Source organism: Heteronotia binoei, chromosome 19 (assembly GCF_032191835.1).
Source record: "Heteronotia binoei isolate CCM8104 ecotype False Entrance Well chromosome 19, APGP_CSIRO_Hbin_v1, whole genome shotgun sequence".
In the NCBI taxonomy this organism is placed as follows: Eukaryota; Metazoa; Chordata; class Lepidosauria; order Squamata; family Gekkonidae; genus Heteronotia; species Heteronotia binoei.
Genome location: NC_083241.1, coordinates 35,261,714 through 35,288,122, shown reverse-complemented (window position 1 = coordinate 35,288,122; position 26,409 = coordinate 35,261,714). Strand labels below are relative to the sequence as shown.

Sequence of the window (26,409 nt, the reverse complement as noted above, 5' to 3'; positions counted from 1 at the left end):
CAGAGACGGGTGGCGGAAACCTTGCCTGAGAGTGAGGAGGGCAAGGCAGGAGCAAGGAGATTAAAAGAAAGTTGTTGTTTTTTTTTAAAAAAAAAATCATGTTCCCCTACCCCCCCCCCCCCCCCCCCCCGCCACCCACTCTCCATTTGCACAACACTTGAAAGGGATGGATAGAATCAGGCCTCATTTGGGGCAGGAGCTCACAGGAAGGGAGTTCTGGAACCTCTCAATTTTATTGTGTTCTTTCTTTCTTACTGCTTTTGGAGAGCCAGTTTGGTGTAGTGGTTAAGTGTGCGGACTCTTATCTGGGAGTACTGGGTTTGATTCCCCACTCCTCCACTTGCAGCTGCTGGAATGGCCTTGGGTCAGCCATAGCTCTCGTAGGAGTTGTCCTTGTTTGATTCCCCACTCCTCCACTTGCAGCTGCTGGAATGGCCTTGGGTCAGCCATAGCTATTGCAGGAGTTGTCCTTGAAAGGGCAGCTGCTGTGAGAGCCCTCTCAGCCCCACCCACCTCAAAGGGTGTCTGTTGTGGGGGGAGATTGTGAGCCTCTCTGAGTCTCTGATTCAGAGAGAAGGGCGGGGTATAAATCTGCAATTCTTTTTCTCCATCGTTCAAGCCCCCCTGTGAGAATTTGGCTGAACTCTAAGTTTCGACAAACTTTCTAATATTCCCCCTCCACCAAAAATGGGGAAAGAACTAAAACGTATAAAGCAGACAGATGGAAATCTTCCTCATGCCACTGTGGCCACAGAGGAGAAATATTTTAAAAAGTATGATGAGAGTCAGGTTTTATGATCATTTCAGAAGCATTTTAAGGTAGATGCTGAGCAGACAGAATTTAGTCCACCTTCCAGTGATGTCGGGGGTGTGTGTGGCATAGGCAAATGAGTTATGCCAATGAATTCCGGCACTTCTTTTTCTACAAAATGGCTTCTGGATAGAATCAAGGCTTCTGTTTTGGTTTCTGAAGTGGACAGGATTGGATCTTTCCACGTGGCCTTTCAGCAGCCACGTGGGGGTTTTGCAGGAAAATGTGCATCAAAGAGCGATCTTTTTTAAAAGTTAGACCAATCTGGGAAGCAAATTTGTAGGTCATGCCTGTTCTCTTTCCTAACCTCTCTTTAACTAGATACAAGACCAGGGGTCGTTTTGTAGAAAAATAGGTGGTGGCACTCATTAGCATAACTCATTAACATATGCCGCCCCCCCACCAGCCAACAGCAACCCGACACAAGAAAGGAGAGCCCCGGGCAAGTGAGGCCTGCTTGGGCTGGCTAGAGATCCAGCCAGCCCAAGCAGGCCTCACTCACCTGGGGCTCTCCTTGGCTGCCCCCCCACCACAGTCAAAAGGCCAGCAAGCCACCCACTGCCCCAAATCACATAAGAAATGGAGAAAGGGTGGTGTGGGCTTCTCCAGGGGTTAATGAGGGCTGCTGGGGGCGTGGCAAAGCTCCTGGTGGGTGGGTGGCTGGCTGACGCTCTCCTAATCCAAGGACTGTTATGCAGCTGCAGCTACTATTCAATGGACAAGGTAGGTAGATGGGGAGGAGGAGAGGGAACCCTCAGAGAAGTTCAGGAGCTGTGCTCCTGTGGGTTCCTGCTGAATTCAAGTCCTGTACAAGACCAAGGATAGCTTTGCTCAGGTAGATATCTCCACCCCTTGGGATAAGGCCAGGAATTTACTACCTGCCCCTACCACCCTGCCTACCTAGGTCAGACAAATCTCTGCTTGGTCATTGGTGAGAAACCGGGGAGGGGGGTAGGGTTGCCAGTTCCAGGATGGGAAATTCCTGGAGATTTGGGGAGGCCAGGGACCTCAGTGGGGCACAATGCCAGAGAGCCCGCCCTCCGAAGCACCCGTTTTCTCCAGGGGGACTGATCTCTGTAGTCTGGAGGTGATCTTTACATTTTGGGGGATCTCCAGGTCCCCCCTGGAGAAATGGCATCCCTAGCCCACAGTGATGTCTGAAAGCGTTGTGATGCAACCCGGTGATCTCCACTTTACAGCTGGAGGGAAAAGGCAGCGTAGGAGAGTGGGTTAACCCCTTTCCTATCTAAACACAAGGCGAAAAGCTTGTAACGGCAAAGGAGAAATTAATCCTTCGGCTTGCGTCGCTCAGGCACTCCAAGGTTGCTTCCTTGCCGGTGACATCCTGTCCCGGACAGGGATCATTTCCTAGAAAAAGAGGTGCCGGAGCTCATTAGCACAACGGATTTGCATATGCCACACACCCCTGACTCAATTAGGTCCGCTCGGCATCTACCTTTAAAAGGCTTCTTCAATTATAAGCGTCCTTATAAAACCTGATTCCCATCCAATGTTCCCTCTAAGCTGTGGAGTTTTGTGAGCAGAAATTCTGCTCCGTGAGCTACTGGCATTCAAAGTTGTGAGCTGCTACATAGATTAGTGTGCTCGGGGACCATTTTTCCAGAGCTGAGACAAAAAGGTGTGAGCCGGAGGGGGAAAAAAACGGTGAGCTAGCTCACGCTAACTCAGCTTAGAGGGAACTCCGCTCCCATCGGACTTTTGCAATGACTTTCTCCTCTGTGGCCACAGTGGCAGGATGAAGATTCCCATCTGGGTGCTTTGTATGTTTTGGTTCTTTTCCCATTTTTGGTGGGGGAAAAAACAGGGGAGGGCGGTAGCTCAGTGGTAGAGCATCTGCTTGGTAAGCAGAAGGTCCCAAGTTCAATCCCCGGCATCTCTAACTAAAAAGGGTCCAGGCAAATAGGTGTGAAAAACCTCAGCTTGAGACCCTGGAGAGCCCCTGCCAGTCTGAGTAGACAATACTGACTTTGATGGACTGAGGGTCTGATTCAGTAGAAGGCAGCTTCATATGTTCATTCCCCTCCTTCATATGTTCATTCCCCTCAGCCTGAGACCCTGGAGAGCCGCTGCCAGTCTGAGTAGACAATACTGACTTTGATGGACCGAGGGTCTGATTCAGTAGAAGGCAGCTTCATATGTTCACATTAGGAAGTTTGTCAGATCTTAAGAGTTCAGCAAAATTCTCACAGGGGGGTTGAACAAAGGAGCCCAGAAGCAAGTATTTTTTGGGGGATAAGAAAGAGCACGATAAAATTTAGAGGTTCCAGAGCTCCGCTCCTGTGAGCTCCTGCCCAAAATGAGGCTGGCCTACGACCTAAATTTTTTAAAACTGGGGATGCCGGGGACGGAACCTGTGACGTTTTTCATGCAAAGCAGATGTTCCACTCGGAGCTATGGCCTCATCTTGTCACTGAGGACTCTCCGATCTATCCAAAGGACTGTGCAGTCAAACGGAGAAAAAAATCAATCTCCTTTATATAGAGAGATCCAGGGCTCAATCATGCAACATCAGATACTTGAAGATATAGTGATACCCAGAAGATATTGGGTGTTTTTACATTCAGTTTGATCCAGAGTTTTAGAGTCTGCAAATCACCTGCCACCGTTCCGCTTTAATTATTTTCCTTTTACATTGGTGGAATTGCTCAGCTCATTTTGCGTAGCTAAACTTCTATATTTCCTGCTGAAAGCGTTTCAATTGGGGGGGGGGGGGGTGTCTCTGATCCGAGGGCAGCCGGAATACCAGTGCTTAGTTAAATGTATATGATTGCTTAGAAATCGTGTCAACACTGCAAAAACAATACAAATTTAAATTACAAGATGAGGCAAACAATGATACATAAAAATTTCAAGTGCTGTCACTTCTCATGCAAATTACTGCACCTTGTGGCTTTTGGAGGAGTCTTTTAAAACGCATGAAAACTTCTACAATACAAGTTTGAAACACCTGTAGAGAAATGACCGGATCAAAACTAGTTTCAAGAAAAACGTTCCAACAGCAGCGCCGGAACTCATCTCACCGAAACAAATGTAGATGCTTTGGGCAGCGACGATGCAAAACAGTTGTGAGAACGTTAGGTAATATAAAAGGTGAATTTCCAATGCGGCGATAGTCACAAACCGTCAGTGTAAAAACACCCATAGTCCAGATACTCAAGCATCAAGCAAGCATCTTGGAGGTGGAAAGACGCACAGATGAAACTTGTCTCCGTTCCGGCTGTGGCTTTTCTCCGGTGACTGACGCTCTGTGAGGACTACCTTTCAAGATTACATTTGGAAATTTAGAGACTTACGTCCAAGGACTTGAGTAGTAATTTTTGTTATCAGTGAATTTATGTCAAGTTCATGTGTACTGTACCTTTAACGGTCGCTGATAAATTGTTTTGATACCTCTAATACAAACGATTTGTTACTGGACAAAGCAGGAGTCAAGTCACACCTTGAAGACCGACCAATTTTTATTTAGAACGTAAGCTTTCGTGTGCTCCTAAGCACACTTCATCAGACGAGGAATCCTTGTCTGATGAAGTGTGCTTAAGAGCACAGGAAAGCTTACGTTCTAAATAAAAATTGGTCGATCGTCAAGGTGAAACTTGACTCCTGCTTTGTTCAACTGCTTCAGACCAACACGGCTGCCCGCTTGGATTTGTTACTGGGTTTGCTGATTTGGCATGAATCATTTCATTTCAAGTATCCTGTTACAAAACTTCCCCGAACTGATTAATTATATGCAAGAGTCACTTTGTGGCAAAAGGAATTCAGCAGAAAGCTTCCTCAGAGCGCTGTGGGAATTTTTTTTTTTTTTTTGGTTTGGGGGCCTAGGGTTGCCAATCTCTAGGTGGGGCCTGGACATCTTCTGGAATTACAACGGATCTCCTGGAACCAGGCCTCGGATTCAGTGGGAGCTCACAGGAGCACAGCTCCTGAACCTTTCTGAGAGTTCCACCTCCTCCTTCTGAGAGTTCCACCTCCTTGTCCATTGAATAGTAGATGCAGCTGCATGACAAACCCTGGATGAGCTCCACTACCTATTTCTCTACAAAATGACCCCTGCCTGGAACTATAACAGATTTCCAGACGGCAGAGATCAGTTCCCCCGAAGAAGAGGCTATTTCAGAGGGTGGACTTCATGGTATTATAGCCCGTTGATGTATCTCCCCCCTCCTCAAAACCCAACCTCTCCAGGCCCCACCCCCCAAAATCTCGAGGAATCTCTGCCGGGCTTTTTTTTTTTTTTTTTTGAGCAGGAAAGCACAGGAATTCAGTTGTGGCTGGCTTGATGTCAGGGGTGTGGCTTAATGTGCAAATGAGTTCCTGCTGGGCTTTTTCTACCCAAAAGAAGAAGATATTGGATTTATATCCCGCCCTCCACTCCAAAGAGTCTCAGAGTGACTCACAATCTCCTTTACCTTCCTCCCCCACAACAGACACCCTGTGAGGTAGATGAAGATATTGGATTTATATCCCACCCTCCACTCCGAAGAGTCTCAGAGCGGCTCACAATCTCCTTTACCTTCCTCCCCCACAACAGACACCCTGTGAAGTAGATGAAGATATTGGATTTATATCCCGCCCTCCACTCCGAAGAGTCTCAGAGCGGCTCACAATCTCCTTTACCTTCCCCCCCCACAACAGACACTCTGTGAGGTGGGTGGGGCTGAGAGGGCTCTCCCAGCAGCTGCCCTTTCAAGGACAACCTCTGCCAGAGCTACGGCTGACCCAAGGCCATTCCAGCAGCTGCAAGTGGAGGAGTGGGGAATCAAACCCGGTTCTCCCAGATAAGAGTCCTCTCACTTAACCACTACACCAAACTGGCTCTCCAAAAGCCCTGTGCGGAACAATGGTGATGTCAGGGGGTGTGGCCTTATATGCAAACAAGTCCCTGCTGGGCTTTTTCTATCAAAAAAGCTCCGAATCTCCCAAACTGGAACTGGCCGCCCTGCCCTTTACCCATCGTCATATCCTGCTCCGATGCCATTGCTTTTTTGCAATATGTGATTCCCTGACAACAGACACACATGCTAAGCTCCAAATTCACACCAAAAGCCTTTCCTCAGAGCAGAGAAAACCCCCTTTAATTGGACAAAAAGTCAGAGTTTGGGGATCCATTCGAGACCAACCTGGTGGGTTGTTGCTTCTGCACCTGTGCTGGGAAGACTCAGCCCAAGGGGCATATTTTAGGCAGGTGCAAGTTAACTACACTGCCCCCAAAATGCCCTCAGGGGGTTCCATACAGGTGGCAGAGTGGGATTGTCAAACCTTGACAGGGCCCTAGGCATGAGCTAATGTTCTCAGCTGTGTTTCTGTTTATATATCCTCAATACAGTGGGGAAGGATGGCTGTCTCATGATTATTGAAGAAAATCTACAAGGGAGAATAATATCACACCAGGTCAGGATGTCTGTTTCTGTAAACCTGAGGTGATCAGTAGGTTTGCAGGGAGAAAAATGCTGCAAATATCTATATTTAGCGGGTTGAGCCCCCTCGTAATCGTGTTAGCTGCACCTGCGCAACCACCATTGTGGGAAAATGAATTAAAATTGGTGTGGGGGGGAAATGAGGAACTGGAAGGTGGAGAAAGGGAGGAAACCAAATGATTAGGCTGAGAAAGGAAGGGAAAGCCAGGGTGTGTTGGGTGGGGGATGGGATTTCTCCACATGTGCAAGTTCTCGTAGGTCCCCATTTGTTCACCTGTAAAGTTTTTGGATTTTCTTTATGAATGCATCAGGGCTTTTCTTTTTGGTAGCAGGATCTCCTTTGCATATTAGGCCACTCTCCTCGGTGTGGCCAATCCTCCTGGAGCTTACAGGAGGCCCTGTACGAAGAGCGCTGTCAGCTCTTGGAGGGTTGGCTATATCAGGGGTGTGTGGCCTAATATGCAAAGGAGTTCGAGCTACAAAGAAGCCCTGCATCGTTGAATTGCTCATGCTTGCTGGATAGGCTTTCTATGCAGTGGTGTTTATGCAGGCATGCCCTATTTGTACAAGAGCCCCATGGTGCAGAGTGGTAAAGTTGCACTACTGCAGTCAAAGCCCTCTGCTCATGACCTGAGTTCGATCCCAGCAGAAGCTGGTTCAGGTAGCCGGCTCGAGGTTGACTCAGCCTTCCATCCTTCCGAGGTCGTTCTTAAAGGCACCATTGGACTCAGACTGCACTTTGATCCCAGCAGGAACTCATTTGCATACCAGGCCACACCTCCTGACATCACCATTGTTTTATACAGGGCTTTTTATAGAAAAAGCCCAGCAGGAGCTCATTTGCATACCAGGCCACACCTCCTGACATCACCATTGTTTTATACAGGGCTTTTTATAGGAAAAAGCCCAGCAGGAACTTATTTGCATACCAGGCCACACCTCCTGACATCACCATTGTTTTATACAGGGCTTTTTATAGGAAAAAGCCCAGCAGGAGCTCATTTGCATACCAGGCCACACCTCCTGAAATCACCATTGTTTTATACAGGGCTTTTTATAGGAAAAAGCCCAGCAGGAGCTCATTTGCATACCAGGCCACACCTGCTGACATCACCATTGTTTTATACAGGGCTTTTATAGAAAAAGCCCAGCAGGAGCTCATTTGCATACCAGGCCACACCTCCTGACATCACCATTGTTTTATACAGGGCTTTTAATAGGAAAAAGCCCAGCAGGAGCTCATTTGCATACCAGGCCACACCTGCTGACATCACCATTGTTTTATACAGGGCTTTTATAGAAAAAGCCCAGCAGGAGCTCATTTGCATAGCAGGCCACACCTCCTGACATCACCATTGTTTTATACAGGGCTTTTGATAGAAAAAGCCCAGCAGGAGCTCATTTGCATATCAGGCCACACCCCGACACCAAGCCAGCCGGAACTCTGTTCCTGTGCGTTCCTGCACAAAAAAAGCTCTGTGTGGGAGAGACGGATTGTGCGTACGGTTCAAACCCCCTCTACAAAACCACCCCAGCAGCCACCTCTCACACAAGATGGCGGCAGGGATAGAAGGGCACACAGCGAGCGCTTTGTGAGATCCGAATTCTCAGACTCGCTCTCTTCACATGGCTCTTCGCTCCACCCTGCATTTGCCCGAAACCCGATCTCTTTGCTCCTCCAGCTAACCTCTACTTGGGAAGGCAGAAAAGGCTTTGATCAAGACAGCGAGGGGAGTGATAGATGGCGGCAATAAAGGCCTTACATATTATTCATTTCCTACTATCCATCACTCCCCAGAGAGCGGCTTTTTGCCTCTCTCTCCAAAATGAATAGAGCAACAGGGAATTGGGGAGGGGGGCAGAGAGAGGAAGGGGCCCGTTCCCTCCCCCAGTCCCAATCGCAAAGGACAGCATATTGCAGGCGGCTTTTAATAAAAACGATTAGAGATCTGACTCTCCGGATGGCTTTTTGATTTCTCCTGGAGGGAGTTCATCTAATTCAATTGAACTTGGGAAGGGGAATCCAGCCCAGCTGAGTCTGTAACTCCGGGCCGGAGAGAGACCTCGACTACACAAGGGGGCTAGGGTTGCCAACCTCCAGGTGGGACCTGAAGGTCTCCTGGGATTCTAACCGATCTCCAGACAACAGAGGTCAATTCCCCTGGAGAAAAATGATCTGCCCTGAAGGGGGTCTCTATTGGCATTATGCCCAAGGACCTTCCCCTCCTAAATCTCCAGGAATTTCCCTCTCTTTATGGCAGAAAGTGGTCCTTTGGGGGTATGGTTATCAAAACAGGAGATAATCAGGGCTTTTTAAAAGCAGGAATGCAGTTCCGGCTGGCTTGGCATCAGGGGGTGTGGCCCAATATGCAAACGAGTTCCTGCTGGGCTTTTTAAACACAAAACTGGAGCCCTGTGGGTAAAATAGTGGCACTCTCAGGGGTGTGGTCTAATATGCAAATGAGTTCCTGCTGGGCTTTTCTTTTCAAACAAAAAACCCTATTGGTGAAACAATGGTGATGTCAGGGGTGCAAACTAATATGCAAATGAGTCCCCGCTGGGCTTTTTCTATAAAAAACACCCTGGAGATAATCATAACCAGAGGGCTGAGGCAGATGCCATGTGGAAAATTTGAGACTGCATCCTGACAATTCTGATTTTCCTTAAAGCTTAAAGGCTTACTGCTAAAAAAAAAATCTGCAGTAAGATGTGTGTGCAAAATGGGCCAATGTCAGCTTATGGTAAGGTTAACCAGGGGTGGAATTCTAGCAGGAGCTCCTTTGCATATTTGGCCACACCCCCTGTTGTAGCCAATCCTTCTGGAGCTTACAAAAAAGAGCCTTGTAAGCTCTTGGAGGATTGGCTACATCAGGGGTGTGTGGCCTAATATGCAAAGGAGCTCCTGCTAGAATTCCACCCCTGTGGTTAACCCTGCAGGATTTTCAAAGCAAGAGACATTCAGAGGTGGTTTGCCGTTGCCCGCCTGTGCGTCATGACCCAGGACTTCCTTGGGGGGGTCTCCCATCGAAGTACTAACCAGGGTTAACCCTGCTTAGCTTCTGGGATCTGAAGAGCTTGGGCTGGCCCAAACATCACAGTGAACTACAACTGAAAGAACGACACGGACGAAAATTCATCCAGGGGAACCGAACTTCAGAAAAGCAGACCCCCGGGGCTCAAATGTGGATATTTAGCAAGAACAGTTCAGATCAGTTTATTAGGTTTAAAAGCCTATCCAGGCCATACACCGTAAAAGTTAATTATAAAATCTTAAAAATGTCAAAACGTATAAAAGGATATTATAACAAAAATGTGCCGCATCTGTTATACAGTTGTGACATAGACTACTCATCGGAAGCCTCAAGCTTGCAGATTGCAAAAAAGGAAAAAAGAGAATTAATAGCCATTTTCTCAGGAACTTTTCTCTCACAGCTGCACCTTTCTTGCAAGAAATAGCAAGAAAAGTCTAGTAACCAAATCAACCAAAGAATCTGGTATAGCCCCAACTCGGTGTGCTATAGCCTAATCTCAGAAACTAAGTAGGGTTGGTACTTGCTTGGGAGACCACCAAAGAAGACTTTGCTAGGGCTGCCAAATTCCCGGGCTTGAGGTTCCCAGCCCACTGGCCCACATTGGGCTGGAAGGGGGGGATCGTCCCCCGACATCGCTGGAGCAGTGATGTCACTGAGAAGTGATGTCATCGCGCTGGCCATGTCGCACACTAGTTGCTCTAAGAGCATCTGGGGAAACTCTGTGGTTTTCCCAGATGCTCTAGCGATTTGAAAGGGAAAACTCTATGGCCGTGGGGGACTTGGCAACCCTAGACTCTGCAAAGGAAGGCATAGGGTTTCCAGCCTCCAGGTGGGACCTGAGGATCTCCAGGATTTACAGCTCATCTCTAGATTACAGAGATCAGTTGCCCTGGAGGAAATGGCTGCTCTGGAGGACGGACTCCATAGCATTGCATCCCGGTGGGGTCCCTGTTCTCCCCAGGCTCCATCCCTCAATGTCCAGGAGCTCCCCAACTTGGATCCGGCAACCCAACACACCCATCCCTGGCTGGTGGTCAGGGAGGGAACCTGACAACCTCACTTCTTAATTGCTGGGGTCTCCACAAGTTGGTTGTGACTCATAAGAACATAAGAGAAGCCATGTTGGATCAGGCCAACGGCCCATCCAGTTCAACACTCTGTGTCACACAGTGACCAAAACCAAGGTGCCATCAGGAGGTCCATCAGTGGGGCCAGGACACTAGAAGCCTTCCCACTGCTGTCCCCCCAAGCACCAAGAATCCAGAGCATCACTGCCCCAGACTTAAGAACATAAGAGAAGCCATGTTGGATCAGGCCAATGGCCCATCCAGTCCAACACTCTGTGTCACACAGTGGCCAAAAAGCCCCCCACAGGTGCCATCAGGAGGTCTATCAGTGGGCCTAGGACATTAGAAGCCCTCCCACTGTTGTCCCCCCAAGCACCAAAAATACAGAGGATCACTGCCCCAGACATAAGAATGTAAGAGAAGCCACGTTAGATCAGGCCAACAGCCCATCCAGTCCAACACTCTGTGTCACAGAGCGGCAAAAAAAACCAGGTGCCAGCAGGAGGTCCACCAGTGGGGCCAGGACATTAGAAGCCCTCCCATTGTTGTCCCCCCAGCACCAGAATACAGAGCCTCACTGCCCCAGTCATGAGAACATAAGAGGAGCCATGTTGGATCAGGCCAATGGTCCATCCAATCCAACACTCTGTGTCACACAGTGGCCAAAACCCACGTACCATCAAGAGGTCCATCAGTGGGACCAGGATATTAGAAGACCTCCCACTGTGGTCCCCCCAGGACCAACAATACAGCACCACTGCCCCAGACATAAGAATGTAAGAGAAGCCATTGGATCAGGCCAATGGCCCATCCAGTCCAACACTCTGTGTCACACAGTGGCCAAATAAACACTAAATTGATGACACTAAATTGTTCAGGGTGGTGAGAACAGGAGAGGATTGTGAGGCACTCCAAAGGGATCTGTTGAGGCTGGGTGAGTGGGCGTCAGCATTGCCGATGAGGTTTAATGTGGCCAAATGCAAAGTAACGCACATTGGGGCCTAGAATCCCAGCTACAAATACAAGTTGATGGGGGTGTGAACTGACAGAGACTGACCAAGAGAGAGATCTTGGGGTCGTGGTAGATAACTTACTGAAAATGGCAAGACAGTGTGCGATTGCCATAAAAAAGGCCAATGCCATGCTGGGAATTATTAGGAAGCGAATTGAAAACAAATCAGCCAGTATCATAATGCCCCTGTATAAATCCATGGTAAAGTCTCATTTGGAATACTGTGTGCAATTCTGGTCACCGCACCTCAAAAAGGATACTATAGCATTGGAAAACGTGCAGAAAAGGGCAACTAGAATGATTAAAGGGTTGGAACACTTTCCCTATGAAGAAGGGTTAAAACGCTTGGGGCTCTTTAGCTTGGAGAAACGTTGACTGCGGGGTGACATGATAGAGGTTTACAAGATAATGCATGGGATGGAGAAAGTAGAGAAAGAAGTCCTTTTCTCCCTTTCTCACAATACAAGAACTCATGGGCATTTGATGAAATTGCTGAGCAGTCGGGTTAAAACAGATAAAAGGAAGTATTTCTTCACTCAAACGGTGATTAACATGTGGAATTCACTGCCACAGGAGGTGGTGGCGGCTACAAGGATAGCCAGCTTCAAGAGGGGGTTAGATAAAAATATGGAGCAGAGGTCCATCAGTGGCTATTAGCCACAGTGTGTATATATGTGTGTGTGTGCATGTATATATATGTGTGTGTATGTGTATATATATATATATATATATATATTTGGCCACTGTGTGACACAGTGTTGGACTGGATGGGCCATTGGCCTGATCCAACATGGCTTCTCTTATGTTCTTAAACCAGGTGCCATCAGGAGGTCCATCAGTGGTGCCAGAACTTCTCCCACTTTTGTCCCCCCTCCAAGCACCAAGAATACAGAGCATCATTGCCCCAAAGGTGGTTAGGTACACGTGAGCTTTTCCTGACCCAGAAAAGATCCAGGGTGCCGGGCAGGATTCAGTGCTTTTTGTTTTTCTCTTCCCGGCTCCCCGAGGACATCCAAATCGAATGTCAGCTTGTGATTGACTTGGCAGCCTCCCCCCCCGGCTGCTTTGCTTGCTCCTTCCCGGCTTTGATTCTTGTTTTCGTTCCCTCCCTGCTGGCCCCTTGGTCTCCAGCTCGGCTGTTTGTTCAGGTGCTGATTAAAAGGAGACAGCTGCAAAAGGTGCCAGGGATTATTCAGCCAAGCTGTTACGTTTCTACCAGCACCTGTTGCCAGCAAGGAGAGGCAGAGTCCCAGTACGGCACACTGTTATCGGGCTTCATGAAGATAGCGGCCAAGGATCTCCTGCTATCATCTTCTTCCAAGGCTTCTATCCTTGCTTCCTCCACTACTGAAGAAGAGACGCTCTCCCCGGCAAATCAAAGTGGAGGGTATCAAAAGGTAAAGCGTTCTATCAAATTGCAGGTGACTGAGGGTGACCGTCCTGGGGTTTTCAGAACAAGAGAGCCGGAGAGATGTTGGTTTGAAACCATAAAATGGAGGTGGTTAAACTTGCTTAACCTAAGAGCCACATGAAATAAATGTCAGATGTTTGAGAGCTGGAAGGAAGGAAGGAGGGAAGGGCGGAAGGGAAGAGAAAGAAGAAGAAGACATTGGATTTATATTCTGCCTTCCACTCAAGAGTCTCAGAGCGGCTTACAATCTCCATTATCTTCCTCCCCAACAACAAACACCCTGTGAGGTGGGTGGGGCTGAAAGGATGGAAGGGAGGGAGGGAGGAGGAGATGGAAGGAAAGCAACTTCAGCTTCAAATGCATTCTCCAAGCTGCTTGGAGAAGTGATTTAAAGAGAGACATGCCTTCTCCAAGCTGGCTGATGGAGCAGTGGGGGCTTTGAGGGCCACAGGAGGTTCCTGAGTCGTGGTTTGGCCAACCCTGCCATAGAACAAATTTTGAGTCCCGCGGCACCTTTAAGACCCACAAAGTTTTTTTCAAGGCGTGAGCTTTTGTGTGCAGGCACACTTCCTCAGATGAGCAGAAGGTTTGCGAGAGTGGTTGGCCATTGCCTTCCTCTCCTGTCTTAGTGTGAAATCGTGCACACGCAGGAAGCTGCCTGAGTCTGAATCTCACCCTTGGTCTGCCAAACTATGGTCTACTCAAGCAGACAAGGGCTCTCCAGGGCCCCAAGCAGAGGTTTTTTTTCACATTGAACTCTTTCACTGGGGATGCCATTTAACTGGAGATGCTGGGGATTGAACCTGGGACCCTTTGCTGATCTTTTTTTGCTTGGATTACAATTAGAAAAACTTCCAAAGGAAGACAGGACTTTAATTTGGTACTTGCTCTCAGCTGCTAGGACATTGTATGCGCAGCTTTGGAAACAAGGGAAAAATACCAGAGAAATGGGACTGGATTGTGAAAGTTGTATCGTGGAGTGAAATGGACAAATTAACTAAAACTTTAAGAGACTATGATTTAGACTTATTCAAAAAGGAGTGGAAGAAATTCAAAGGATATATGGAGAAAGAGTGGAACATAAAAAGATATTGGACAATTTTTTAGCAGTAACTAAAAGTATTATATTTTGATAGATTAGTGGTACCTTTAGAATTGAATTCAAATTTATAACTTTGGGGAAGTCAATATTGGAGGGAGGGGGGTGAAATATCGTATGGTTTAGTATAAGAAAAGGATAAATATTGTAACCATGTGTTATTAATAAATTGTTAAAACACACGAACCTGGGACCCTTTGCATGCCAAGTAGACGCCCTGCCATTGAGCCACCGCTCCTCCCATGAGGTCCAAGAGGCCCCAATCCTGTTTCAGTTCTGAGATTGGATGAGATACTATTTTATGGCTAATCTGGGCTCTTTAGGCTGCTACCAAAAGGGAACAGGAGTGTGTATATTCAGAAGTTAATAGAAGAAGAAGACTGCTGATTTATACTCCGCCCTTCTCTCTGAATCAGAGACTCAGCGTGGCTTACAATCTCCTATATCTTCTCCCCCCACAATAGACACCCTGCGAGGTGGGTGGGACTGAGAGGGCTCTCCCAGCAGCTGCCCCTTCAAGGACAACTCCTGCGAGAGCTATGGCTGACCCAAGGCCATTCCAGCAGCTGCAAGTGGAGGAGTGGGGAATCAAAGCCAGTTCTCCCAGATAAGAGTCTGCGCACTTAACCACTACACCAAACTGACTTGTCTTCTCACATTCCAGAGCACACAGGAACTCCCTCCTCAAAGAGATTTGTCTTTCTCCCTCTATTGGTGCCTTCCACTAGTGGGGGAAGACCAACCTTCTTCTCCAAATAATGGGGAAGAAGAAGAAGAGTTGACTTTATACCCTAGGTTACAATCTCCTTCCCTCTCTCTTCCCACCACAGACACCCTGTGAGGTAGGTGGAGCTGAGTGAGAGAACTGCTGTTGAGAGAACAGCTCTGAGAGAACTGTGGCTGATCCAAGGTCATCCAGCTAGCAAAGAAGAAGAAGAGTTGTTCTTATACCCTGCCGTTCACTACCCAAAGGAGTCTCAGAACAGCTTACTCTCCCCTGCTCTCCCTTCCTCTCCCCACAACAGAGGTAGGTGGGGCTGAGAGAGCTCTGACAGAACTGCTCTTGGGAGAACAGCTCTGAGAGAACTTGTGACTGACCCAAGATCACACAGCTGGCTGCATGTGGAGGAGTAGGGAATCCAACCCAGTTCTCCAGATTAGAGTCTTGCTGCTTTTAACCACTACACCAAACTTGGCCCTCTTCCCTGGTTCTAGCATTCATTGTCCATGTGTTTTTATTAAATTATCATGTCAAAGGTCATTTTTTTTATGTTTTTATGTCTGCCACTTTGGAGACCCTGATTGTATGGAAAGGTGGCTTAAAAATGTTTTAAAGAAATGAACAAATAAAATGTATTTATTATTTATTTTATTTATTTATTACATTAAGCTTATATCCCGCCCTCTCCGCAAGTGGACTCAGGGCGGCTCACATCTAAAAGACACCTTGTTTCACAGAGAGCTCCATAGGGCAAAAGTTTTACAATTGATCTACAGAGTCCTTACGGATGCCAAAAATAAACAAGCCAAAAACACCCTTCTCTTATCACTTCATCAAAGCATCACTGATTGAATCTCTGCCTGCCTACCAACGTCGCATCAGTGTTTCACCGGTTGAATCTCTGCCTGTCTCGATAGCTAAAAACTAGGATTGCCTGTTCCAGGTTGGGAAATACCTGGAGATTTTGAGGGAATTGAGTCTGAGGAGGGTGGGGTTCGGGGTGGCCCATTTCTCCAGGGGAACTGATCTCTGTTGCCTGGAAATCTGTCGTAATAGCAGATCTCCAGCCACCACCTGTAAAGTTGGCAACCCTAGCAGAAACCTAGCCAGAAAAGGGAGGGGAATTCTCATTTCCTCCCCTTCCATGTTGTTTTATCACAGTTGAATGAGGGAGGACTTGTTCTTTTGAAAACTCCCCCAAATGGTCATATCTTACATCACTGAGGCTGAGAAGTTAACCTCTGGGTGAAGGAGAAAACGCAACAGGGTACATCAAAAGAAAGGATGTGGAGTAGGAAGCCGAGACTAAACAACCTCGAAGAGGTTAAAGAAACAGAATTTGCAGTTTTCTGACAGTGATTCAGGTTTAATCACTGCTGGGTGTGGGGGCGGGGTGGGTGGTGGGAAACCGTCTGGTCAGGCAGGGTTCTTGAGGATTTCATAAGACGTATACCTCAGAGGGGGCTGAAAACTACCCATTCCCGAAAACCAGGATGTTGAAATAAAACAAGAGTCAATAAGTGAGGTTTTGGATTAGTCTGTTTCAGCAGAAACATGAAGGGAGCCTCCTGCTACCTTAAAACTGAAACAAAATAGGAGTCCAGTTGCACCTTTAAGACCAACTTAGTTTTTTTCAGAATGTAAGCTTTCGTGCACTCTCTAAGCACGCTTCTTCAGAGGAGGAATCCGGTACAGTGAGCAAAGCCACACGGAGCTGGTAGCCAGTGGCTCAGAACGCAAACGGAAACGTTAAGTTTTCATGGAGCGCTGCCCACCAACGTTCCCTCTAAGCTGCAGAGTCTTGTGAGGAAAAATTCTAGTTTGTGAGCTAGTGGTATTAGAGATATGATCACCATCTTTAAGTACTTGAAGGGCTGTCCTCTAGAGGATGGGGTGGAATTGTTTTCTGTGGCCCCGGAAGGTAGGACCAGAACCAATGGGTTGAAATTAAATCAAAAGAGTTTCCGGCTCAACATTAGGACAAACTTTCTGACCGTTAGAGCGATTCCTCAGTGGAACAGGCTTCCTCCTTGGGAGGTGGTGGGCTCTCCTTCCTTGGAGGTTTTTAAGCAGAGGTTAGATGGCCATCTGACAGCAATGAAGATCCTGTGAATTTAGGGGGAGGTGTCTGTGAGTTTCCTGCATTGTGCAGGGGGTTGGACTAGATGTCCCTAGAGGTCCCTTCCAACTCTATGATTCTATGTCAGCGACTGGCATTGAAGTTGTGAGCTCCTGCATAAATTCTTGTGCTCTGGGGCCATTTTTCTTGAGCGAAGACAAAAATGTGTAAGCTGGAGGCTAAAAATCTGTGAGCTAGCTCACGCTCACTCAGCTTAGAGGGAACATTGCTGCCTACGCTTTCCTAGCAGACCCTTTGTACATTTTTGAAAATAATCTAAGGCAGGGGTGGCCAAACTTGCTTAACATAACAGCCACACAGAATAATGGTCAGATGTTTGAGAGCCACAAGACATGAATGTCAGATGTTTGAGAGCTGCAAAGGAGGGAGGGAGGAAGGAAGGCAAGGAGATGGGAGGAAGGAAGTAGAGATGGAAAGAAAGCTACTTTAACTTTAAATACATTCTTCAAGCTGCTGGCTTGTTTGGCTTGGAGAAGCGATTTAAAGAGAGAAATGCCTTTTCGAAGATGGCTAATGGGGTAGTGGGGGCTTCAAGAGCCACCCCGATCTAAAGCCTGAAACCTCAACCAAAAAGTGATTTCCAATCCAAAGAAGCCGGTGGTAATCACAAATCGACTCTCTAGTTTCAAGTTCAGATTGACTAGGAAAAGTTATTAAGGATTGGAGATGAGATTGATGGAGGGGGGGATGAAGAGAGAAGAGGCTTCTCCAGAATTCACGACCTTTTTTATGGGTGAGCAAATCTGGAACACAGAGGCCATAAATATGCATCTTGTTAAAGACAGCCATCAAGCCGTGTTGCAATTAGACGCGCCATTTACTCCGAAATCACGGCAATTAAATATTTGTTGGAGCCAAGCAGGTTTGTCTTTTTAGCTAACAGCTCTTCCTCCCCTTCACCATTCCCAGAAGAGTAGAGGTCTGGAAGTTTACCCAGGCGAGTAAACCCTGCTGATCACAGCTGGGAGGTTAAAAAGCACGTGAAATTTGGCACAGTTTGCTGTGCTGTGCAGTCCCAAACAGAGTTGTAGCTTCCTAAGCCCACTGGACTCAGAGAGGGCATAACATTGTCTAGGACTGTGCTGGCAGGTGTTTAGGATAAAACAAGCAGTTGGTTTTTAATGGGTTTGTGGGTTTAATCTCAGCCTTTCCCTTTATCTTTTTTTTCTAAAAAGGGCAATTGCTGACAATGAAACAGGATATTCACTTATGCCCAATACTCCCTCTAAGCTGTGGAGCCTTTTGAACAAAAATTCTACTTTGTGAACTAGTGGCATTAAAATTGTGAATTACTGCATACCTTAGTTTGGTCTGGGACCATTTTTTTTTCTGAGCTAAGAGAAAATTTCGGTGAGCCAGAGGCTAAAAAACTGAGCTAGCTCACACTAAGCTTAGCGGGAACACGGCTTATGCCAGTTAAAAAACCAAACAATATCCTACAGACTTGTCGTCTTCATCATTTCTAGTTTAGTTCAAGGAACGGAGAGATAGTTTGCTGTTTTGCTTGTTTCCCAACCGCAGAAAGAAAGAAAGAGACTTCTGAGAAGAACGAATACTTGCATCACTGCCTCCTGCTAATTAGCTAAAGCAAATTCTCAAGGTGGGAGGGGGGGAATTTCTAACCCTGTTTTATTTTATACTTTGGGCCACCAGGAATGCAGCTTCCATAAAACAAAAAACCAAAGAACCCAGTCCTTTTTTTTTTTGCAATCATCCCGGCCGCTGGAACCACCGTGGATTTGAAAAGTTATTGTTTGGAAGCAGTGGTGAATGTTTTGAAGGACCTTTTCAAAAACTATAACGAGGACCAGAAGTGCATGAAATAGTATAGCAGCGAGGGAAACAACACTTTAAGAGAGTAAATCAAAAACGTTACCTTTCCTGGATTCAAGGTCTCTCAGAGGCGGAGTTGGCTAAGCGATAGGAACGTCTTCCGCAACAGGTAGACAAAAGTTTCAGTGAGGGCTCTCTACTGTTCAAAGGGAGAGGCAGCTCACATCTTTTGATTTATTCCTTTCCTGGTATGAGCCACGCATCCCCAGTAACAGGGAATCCCTTTCCCCATGAGCCAAACTTTCAGGGTTTGGAGAGGGACATGACCCCTTGCTATCACAGCTGCCGTTCCGGAGACTCTCCTAATCTGATCAGAGGGTCCCAGTAGATATGGTGCAGCCATGCAAACTTAAGAGGCAAAGTTCAGTGCTGGAAGATTTCTGCCGCAGAAGAACTTTATCCCCACCGCTTCTCACAGGGCCTGGCGTGGGGCCAGTCTGGGGCTCAGAAAATTAAAAACAACCGACCGATTGCCACCCTCTTTTCTTTGATTTATCAACCGCAGTGCTGGAGAAACAAGCAGTTTACCCCACCCCCACCACCACCACCCAAGCCTCCAGCATTTTGTCCATTCTTCTGAGCTCTTACTAATTTCCTCCTGCGTATACGTCTTGTAAAATCAGTCCAGAAGTTGCATTAGCACTTAGTTAAAATTGAATTAGTTTTGCTCGGGTGGTGCAAATGCTGTGCATCAAAGCATCCAGATGGAACGGCTGCAGTTTAAACACTGAATTATTTATTTGTTTAGGCAATTTTATAGTCCGCCTCTTCCCAAAAATGGGCCCAGGGCAGATTACAACAGTCTAAAAACAGTATAAAACAACAGTTAAAAACCAAATCAAACAATGCAGTTTAACAAATCATAAGAAGGTATAAAGGGCGGCTCAGTTGGGCATGTATAATATATACTAAGAGTCTAGTTAATAAATTTAGTGATACGGCAGAGATGGATCACAGCATAGGGCCAGTTGATGGAATAGGACACCCTCTGTCTCAACCAAAGGCCTGGCGGAATAGCTCCGTTTTGCTGGCCCTATGGAAAGATAACGATTCGGTGAGGGCCCGGATCTCTAGAGGGAGCTGATTCCACCAGTTTGGGGCTAAGGCCGAAAAGGCCCTGGCACTGATTGAGGCAAGTTGGATGTCCTTCAGGCCAGGGACGGTCAGCAGATGTTGTGTGCTGAATTGTAATGATCTCTGGGGCACATATGGGGAGAGGCGGTCCCATAGATATGTCGGTCCCAGGCCATGTAAGGCTTTAAAAGTCAAAACTAAAACCTTGAAATGGATCTGGTTCTCAATTGGTAGCCAGTTACAGGGTTGCCAAGTCCTCTTCATCCCCCAGGGGGGACATTGGTGCCCACGATGTGCGCACGTGCAACAAATGATGTCACCCGGAAGTGACATCATTAAAATGGCGGTGCCTGTGTGGGGCCACTCTAGGTGTTTCCGGGAAAACTCTACGGTTTTCCTGGACGCTTTAGCCATTTGGGAGGTCAAAACTCTGGTGCAAAAGTACCATAGAGTTTGAACCTCCCAAATGGCTAGAGCGTCTGGGAAAAAAAACCATAAGAGTTTTCCTGGAAACGCCTAGAGCGGTCCTGCACGGGTGCCACCATTTTGATGATGTCACTTCCGGATGACGTCACCGCAGGGGGAGGCTCTCCCCGGGACAGTGGGTTGAGAACCTCCCGGGCAGGAGATTCCCTTCCTGGACCAGGGGGTTGGCAGCCCTTGCCGGTTATAACGATCGTACCAGAATTAGTATATTACACCACAAGATTGTCACCTGACTAGGACAAGGGATGCCTACTTAGGGATGCCAGCCTCCAGGTGGGACCTGGGGATCCTCCTTGGGTTGGGAAATACCTGGAGATTTGGAGGTGGAGCCTGGGTAGGACAGGGCTTGGGGAAGAAAGGGACTTCAATAGGCACAGTGCTACAGAGCCCATTCTCTAAAGCAGGGGTGTCAAAGTCATTTGTTATGCGGGCCAGATCTGACAAGAATGAGGCCTTGTCGGGCCAGGCCGTGTGTGTCATGAAATGTAATGCCAGGTAGCAGAGATATAAACTTTATAAAGGACACAGATAAACACAATTGAAGATATTTTACTAAGCATGCTTAAAACTCTTGCAATATTTTGTTTAAAATGGAAAGCGGGGGAATAGTGGGATTTGGCAATGCGATTTTTAAAATAAGACATCAAGAAAAAAACACAAGGATCACAGCAGAAACTAAACATATAAAATGTTCTGAGCCTAGGAAACCACGAAATGGCCGGGCAATGCAAGCTTCCCCCCAACTGGCTCTCCAGTGTAATATCCCCCTGTGACTGTGGTTTCCCAGGTTAGAGTACTTACTAGGCACAAGTTCTCAGGTCCAATCAGCAGAGACAAGCTGGCTCAAAGCATGAACCCTTTATTTGCAAGGACACAACCAGGGTTTTTTTGAACAGGAACACACAGGAACACAGTTCTGGCTGGCTTGGTATCAGGCGGTGTGGCCAAATATGCAGATAAGTAATATGTAGAAATAGCCCTGTGAAAAACAATGGTGCAATCAAGGGGTATGGCCGAATATGCAAATGAGTTCCTGCTGGGCTTTTTCTATTAAAGAAAGCTCTGGACACAACTCCAGGAAGCAACAGCTTCAGCTAGCCATAGGAACTCTGGAAAGTGAAACTGAGCTCCACTCCATTGAAACACATTGCAGTACAGACAAAGTTGCAAGGAAAACATGGAATGGATTTTCTTTGCAGCTTTGTAAGCCCAGAAGAGCTTCCTGTTGCAGCCAGCAAAGACAAGGCAGAAAGAGCTGGGAAATTCAGCAACCTCTGAGCTTCGAAGGGTGAGGGCAGGAGGGGGAGAAAGGAGCCGCCAGCCTGATTAAAGCCCTGGGTAGGTCAGTTCTGTCCAGTGGGCTGGACACTGGACACCCCTGTTTTGGAGGGTAGATTCTATGGCACTGCACCTCATTGAGGTCCTTGCCCTTCCCAGGCTCCAAGCCCAAATCTCCAGGACTTTCCCAACCAGGATCTGGCAACTCCAGGGGTGGAATTCTAGCAGGAGTTCCTTTGCATATTAGGCCACACACCCCTGATGGAGCCAATCCTCCAAGAGCTTACAAGACTCTTTTCTGTAAGCTCTTGGAGGATTGGCTACATCAGGGTGTGTGGCCTAATATGCAAAGAAGAAGAAGAATTGCAGATTTATACCCCGCCCGCTCAGAGACTCAGAGTGGCTTACAATCTTCTATATCTTCTCCCCTCACAACAGACACTCTGTGAGATGGGCAGGACTGAGAGAGCTCTTGTAGTAGCTGCCCTTTCAAGGACAGCTCCTCCCAGAGCTATGGCTGACCCAAGGCCATTCCAGCAGGTGCATGTGGAGACGTGGGGAAGCAAACTCAGTTCTCCCGGATGAGAGTCCGTGCACTTAACCACTACACCAAACTGGCTCTCTAAGTAACTCCTGCTAGAATTCCACCCCTGGGCAACTCTGTCCCCTCAATCTCCCACTGGTGGCCATGGAGGGAGGGACCTTGCAAGCCTACTGGGGGCACTGCAGTAAGGGAAGGTAGTTAAAACCACAATTCTATCTTGTATGCAACTGTTAAAGCTACAGAGGCCCTGACCTCTATTTAGGATTTCTGGTTTAACCTGCTTCTGAAAGCTGCCCCTTTAAGGGCAGATTGGTCTAAGCGGAGCTGATGAAACCTTCAGCAGTTGGTTTTGCATTCTTAAAGTGGCAGGCACACAGTCCAAGCTAGGGGTGGGGGTGGGAAAACTTACTTAAGGTAAGAGCCATAGAGAATAAAGATCAGGTGTTTGAGAGCCACATGACAGGAAGGAAGGAAGGAAGGAAGGAAGGAAGGAAGGAAGGAAGGAAGGAAGGAAGGAAGGAAGGAAGGAAGGAAGGAAGGAAGGAAGGAAAATAGATTGGGGGTGGGATGGGGGAGGGAGAGAGAGATGGAAAGGAAGCAACTTAAACTTTAAATACATTCTCCAAACTGCTGGCTGGCTTGGGGAAGTGATTTAAAGAGACATACACCTTCTGCAAGCTGTCCGATGGGGCGGTGGGGGCTTTGAGAGCCACACGATATGTGTGAAAGAGCCACACGTGGCTCCCAAACCCCAGTTTGGCCACCCCTGGTCCAAGCTATGTTTTGTCCAAACCAGCTGACTTCAAGATGCTGTTTGGGGGCAATGCTTCACCTGGTTGTTTTCAGCCACCAGCATGTAAAGGTGCACTGCAAAACACCTTAGCATGAAAAAAGCTGGCTTTACAAAGTCGGTGTTCTACAAGTCTTCTGGTGCAATGCCCATGTCTAACCGGAGCTATAGAAACAGTTTTGCATGTCTTAACGGAATGCCCTTATTATTCTAACACTCAGCAGAGTATTTTATCTCCAATTCCAAGTGGCATCTCTGATTTAACTGCCTGCTACAAATTATAATTTCTTCTCAATAATTCTGAAATAAATGTCACTGAAACTGTGGCTAGGTTTCTTCAAGCAGCTGTCTATTTACATAGCGATATTCTTAAATTAACTTTGGGCTAATTTTATGATGATGTATTTTATACTGAGTTAAGCGTCTTAACTACAATAGAACCCTTGTTAACGTTCATGTGACTGAAATGCAGGGCTTTTCTTGAGCAGGAACGCCCAGGAACACAGTTCCAACTGGCTCAGCATCAGAGGGTGTGGCCTAATATGCAAATGAGTTCCTGCTGAGCTTCTATCAAAAAAGCCCTGCGTGAAACAATGGTGATGTTGGGGTGTGTGGCTTAATATGTAAATGAGTTCCTGCTGGGCTTTTTCTATCAAAAAAGCCCAGCGTGAAACAATGGTGATGTCGGGGGTGTGGCTTAATATGTAAATGAGTTCCTGCTGGGCCTTTTCCATAAAAAAAGCCCTGTGTGAAACAATGGCGCTATCAGGGGTATGGCCTAATATGTAAATGAGTTCCTGCTGGACTTTCTCTATCAAAAAAGCCCTGTGCGAAACAATGGTGATGTCGGGGGGTGGCTTAATATGTAAATGAGTTCCTGGTGAAACAATGGTGCTATCAGGGGTATGGCCTAATATGCAAATGAGTTCCTGCTGGGATTTTTCTTTCAAAAAACCCTGCGCAAAACAATGGTGATGTCAGGGGTGTGGCTTAATATGTAAATGAGTTCCTGGTGAAACAATGGTGCTATCAGGGGTGTGGCCTAATATGCAAATGAGTTCCTGCTGGGCTTTTTTGATCACCCCCCCCCGCTGAAATGCATTTTTTGCCCATAAAGGTAACTGAACTGAATTGAACTGAACTCTTCTGGTGGACTCACGGAAGCCTTCTCTAAGTTGCTACACATGACTGCATTTTTCAGCAGCCAGCTTTATTTATAGTAACTTCGTAGCATTGAGAATCAGGAATAGCCAGTTCTTGTTTTTCTATCAAAAGGCCTGGAATGAGGTGGATCTAAAATACAAAGCTGCAATTGAAAAAAAAAATGTTTTGTCATTGATCACAACCGTCTACATTTTTAAAAGGATCTTCCAAGTCACTGCTGTAAGCAAATATGTACCAGGCCGAATTGTAAACTGCCTTTTTGCCCTCCTGGATTCAAGGCAGTTCACAGTTTGAAAGAACTGCCTGTGATAAAACCAGACCCAATGCGAAAGGGAAATGAGACAGGAAGGGAAGAGGAAAGCCAGTCAATTAAGAGACTAAATATTAAGCAACTGTTCCTCAAGGACCAGATGGTATGGATGCGGCGGGAGACAAATGGAAACTCATTAAAGGCAGAGACGTCTGGGGTCCTCTCTGCTTTCCCCACAATACTTCAGCAGGTTATATTTTCAAAGAGGAATGCTGTCAAAAGGTCAGCAGAGATAGGACCCTAAAAACAAGCTCCAGAGGGGTAACTGTGTGAATTTGCAGAAACCCTGAAATTAGGGTTGCCAGGTCCAATTCAAGAAATACCTGGAGACTTCGGAGGTGGAGCCAGGAGACATTGGGGGTGGAGCCAGGAGCAAGGTTGTGACGTGCACGATTGAACTCCAGAGGGAATGCACACCTTTTAAATGCCTTCCCTCCATTGGAAATAATGAAGGATAGGGGCATCTTCTTTTGGGTCTCATAGGATTGGACCCCCTGGTCCAATCTTTTTGAAACTTGGAGGGTGTTTTGGGGAGAGGCAGTGGATGCTACGCTGCAAATTTGGTGCCTCTACCTTCAATAACAGCCCCCTGAGCCCCAGATACCTGCAGATCAATTCTCCATTATACCCAGTCTCCATAGGGAATAATGGAGTGCCCAGCAGACATTTCCTCCCCCTCCCCGCTTTCTGATGACCCTGAAGCAGGGGGAGGGCCTCCAAACTGGGAAAACCCCTGTCCCCAACTAGGAATGGGAAACCCTTGTTACTCTGGAGGACCAGCAACAGTCCAGCATCCTGTCTCACACAGTGGCAAACTGGTTCCTTTGTAGCACCAACTACAGAGGCCGTGGCCTACATAAGAACATCAGAAGAGCCCTGCTGGGTCAGACCAGTGATCCATCAAGTCCAGCATCCTATCTCACACGGTGGCCAACCAGTTCCTCTGGAGGGCCAACAACAGGACATAGAGGCTGAGGTCTACATAAGAACATCAGAACAGCCCTGGTGGGTCAGAGCAGTGGTCCATCCAGTCCAGCATCCTGTCTCACACAGAGGTCAACCAGCTCCTCTGGAGGGCTAACAACAGGACATAGAGGCCAAGGCCTTCCCTGATGTTGCCTTCTGGCTCTGGGATTCAGAGAGTGAGTGCATCTGAACATGGAGGTTCCTCCCAGTCACCATGGCTAGTAGCCACTGCTAGACCTCTCCTCTATGGTTCAATCTAACCTTTTTAAAACTGCTTATAAGAACACGAGACTCATTCTCACCTCCTGAGGTCCCTGCCCTGCCCAAACTTCACCCTCCCCAGGCTCCATCCCCAAATCTCCAGGGATTTCCAGACCCAATGTTGGAAACCCTAGGCCAGGCAACACAAAACCAGTGAATGTTATGCTTTCTGTGTACACTCCCCCCCCCCCCCCCCTTAAGATACATTGCTGTGCAAACCCTCATTTTTCGGGGCATGGCTGGTATTGTTTGCTGGAAGACAAACAGCACTTAGCGTCTAGTTACCAAGGCTCCTTAAAAACAAACCACGGAGAAGTGTTGCCTTCTTCCTGGACTCTGCCTTTCTCTTGGGAAGGGCCCGTCTTTCAGCGACTCCCAGCGTAGGGCTCTTTCTTCTGCTGCGGAGCCAAAGACTCCTTCTACCACTTCTTTCCAAGATTTGGCCTTCTTTGGGTTTTCCGCTCAACTCACCTTTGCCGAGACTATTTGCAGTGAATTTCTTGACCAGGGGCTGAAGGTGCTTCATCTTAACGAAAAAGAAATTAGGGTATTTCGGGGGAAGGATTGGCAGCAACCACGAACAGACAGCTGCGTTTGGGCACGGGGGGGTTCCAGTCTGTTGAATCGCTTTGTTGAATGGCTCTTGCCAATGGCGTTTAGGTGAGTTAACAGAGCACCTGCTCCATCGCGCTAAAGCGAAACCTCTTCTTCAAAACATGGTCACAGGGGCATTAGGAGTGTGTGGAAGAGCCGTTTGTAGCCGGTGGGTCCTCTGTTGCCGTGAGCCCATTCCCTCGCCTCATGGCTGGCAAAACAGGGGAGCCCCGTGTCCCCATGACGTTGCTGAAGTCACGGCTGAAGGCCGAGGAGAAGATCTTGGACCTTGACTTCGAGTTGGTGAACGTTCAGTTTAACGAGACGGGGAGGTACGCTCTGAGGTTGACCGTGGAGAACCCGCTGCTCGAAGGATCT

General features: G+C 47.4%; 1 protein-coding gene across 1 annotated transcript in view; it reads right to left on the bottom strand.

Annotated features, from left to right (window-relative positions):
- Window positions 1–25,963, bottom strand: part of STRA6 (signaling receptor and transporter of retinol STRA6) — an 87,449-nt gene extending 61,486 nt beyond the window's left edge. Inside the window, exon 1 of the mRNA XM_060259991.1 lies at window positions 25,909–25,963. Within this exon, the coding sequence (XP_060115974.1) occupies window positions 25,909–25,963 (55 nt within the window). The remainder of the gene's footprint in view (window positions 1–25,908) is intronic.
- Between the last annotated feature and the right edge of the window lie 446 nt (window positions 25,964–26,409).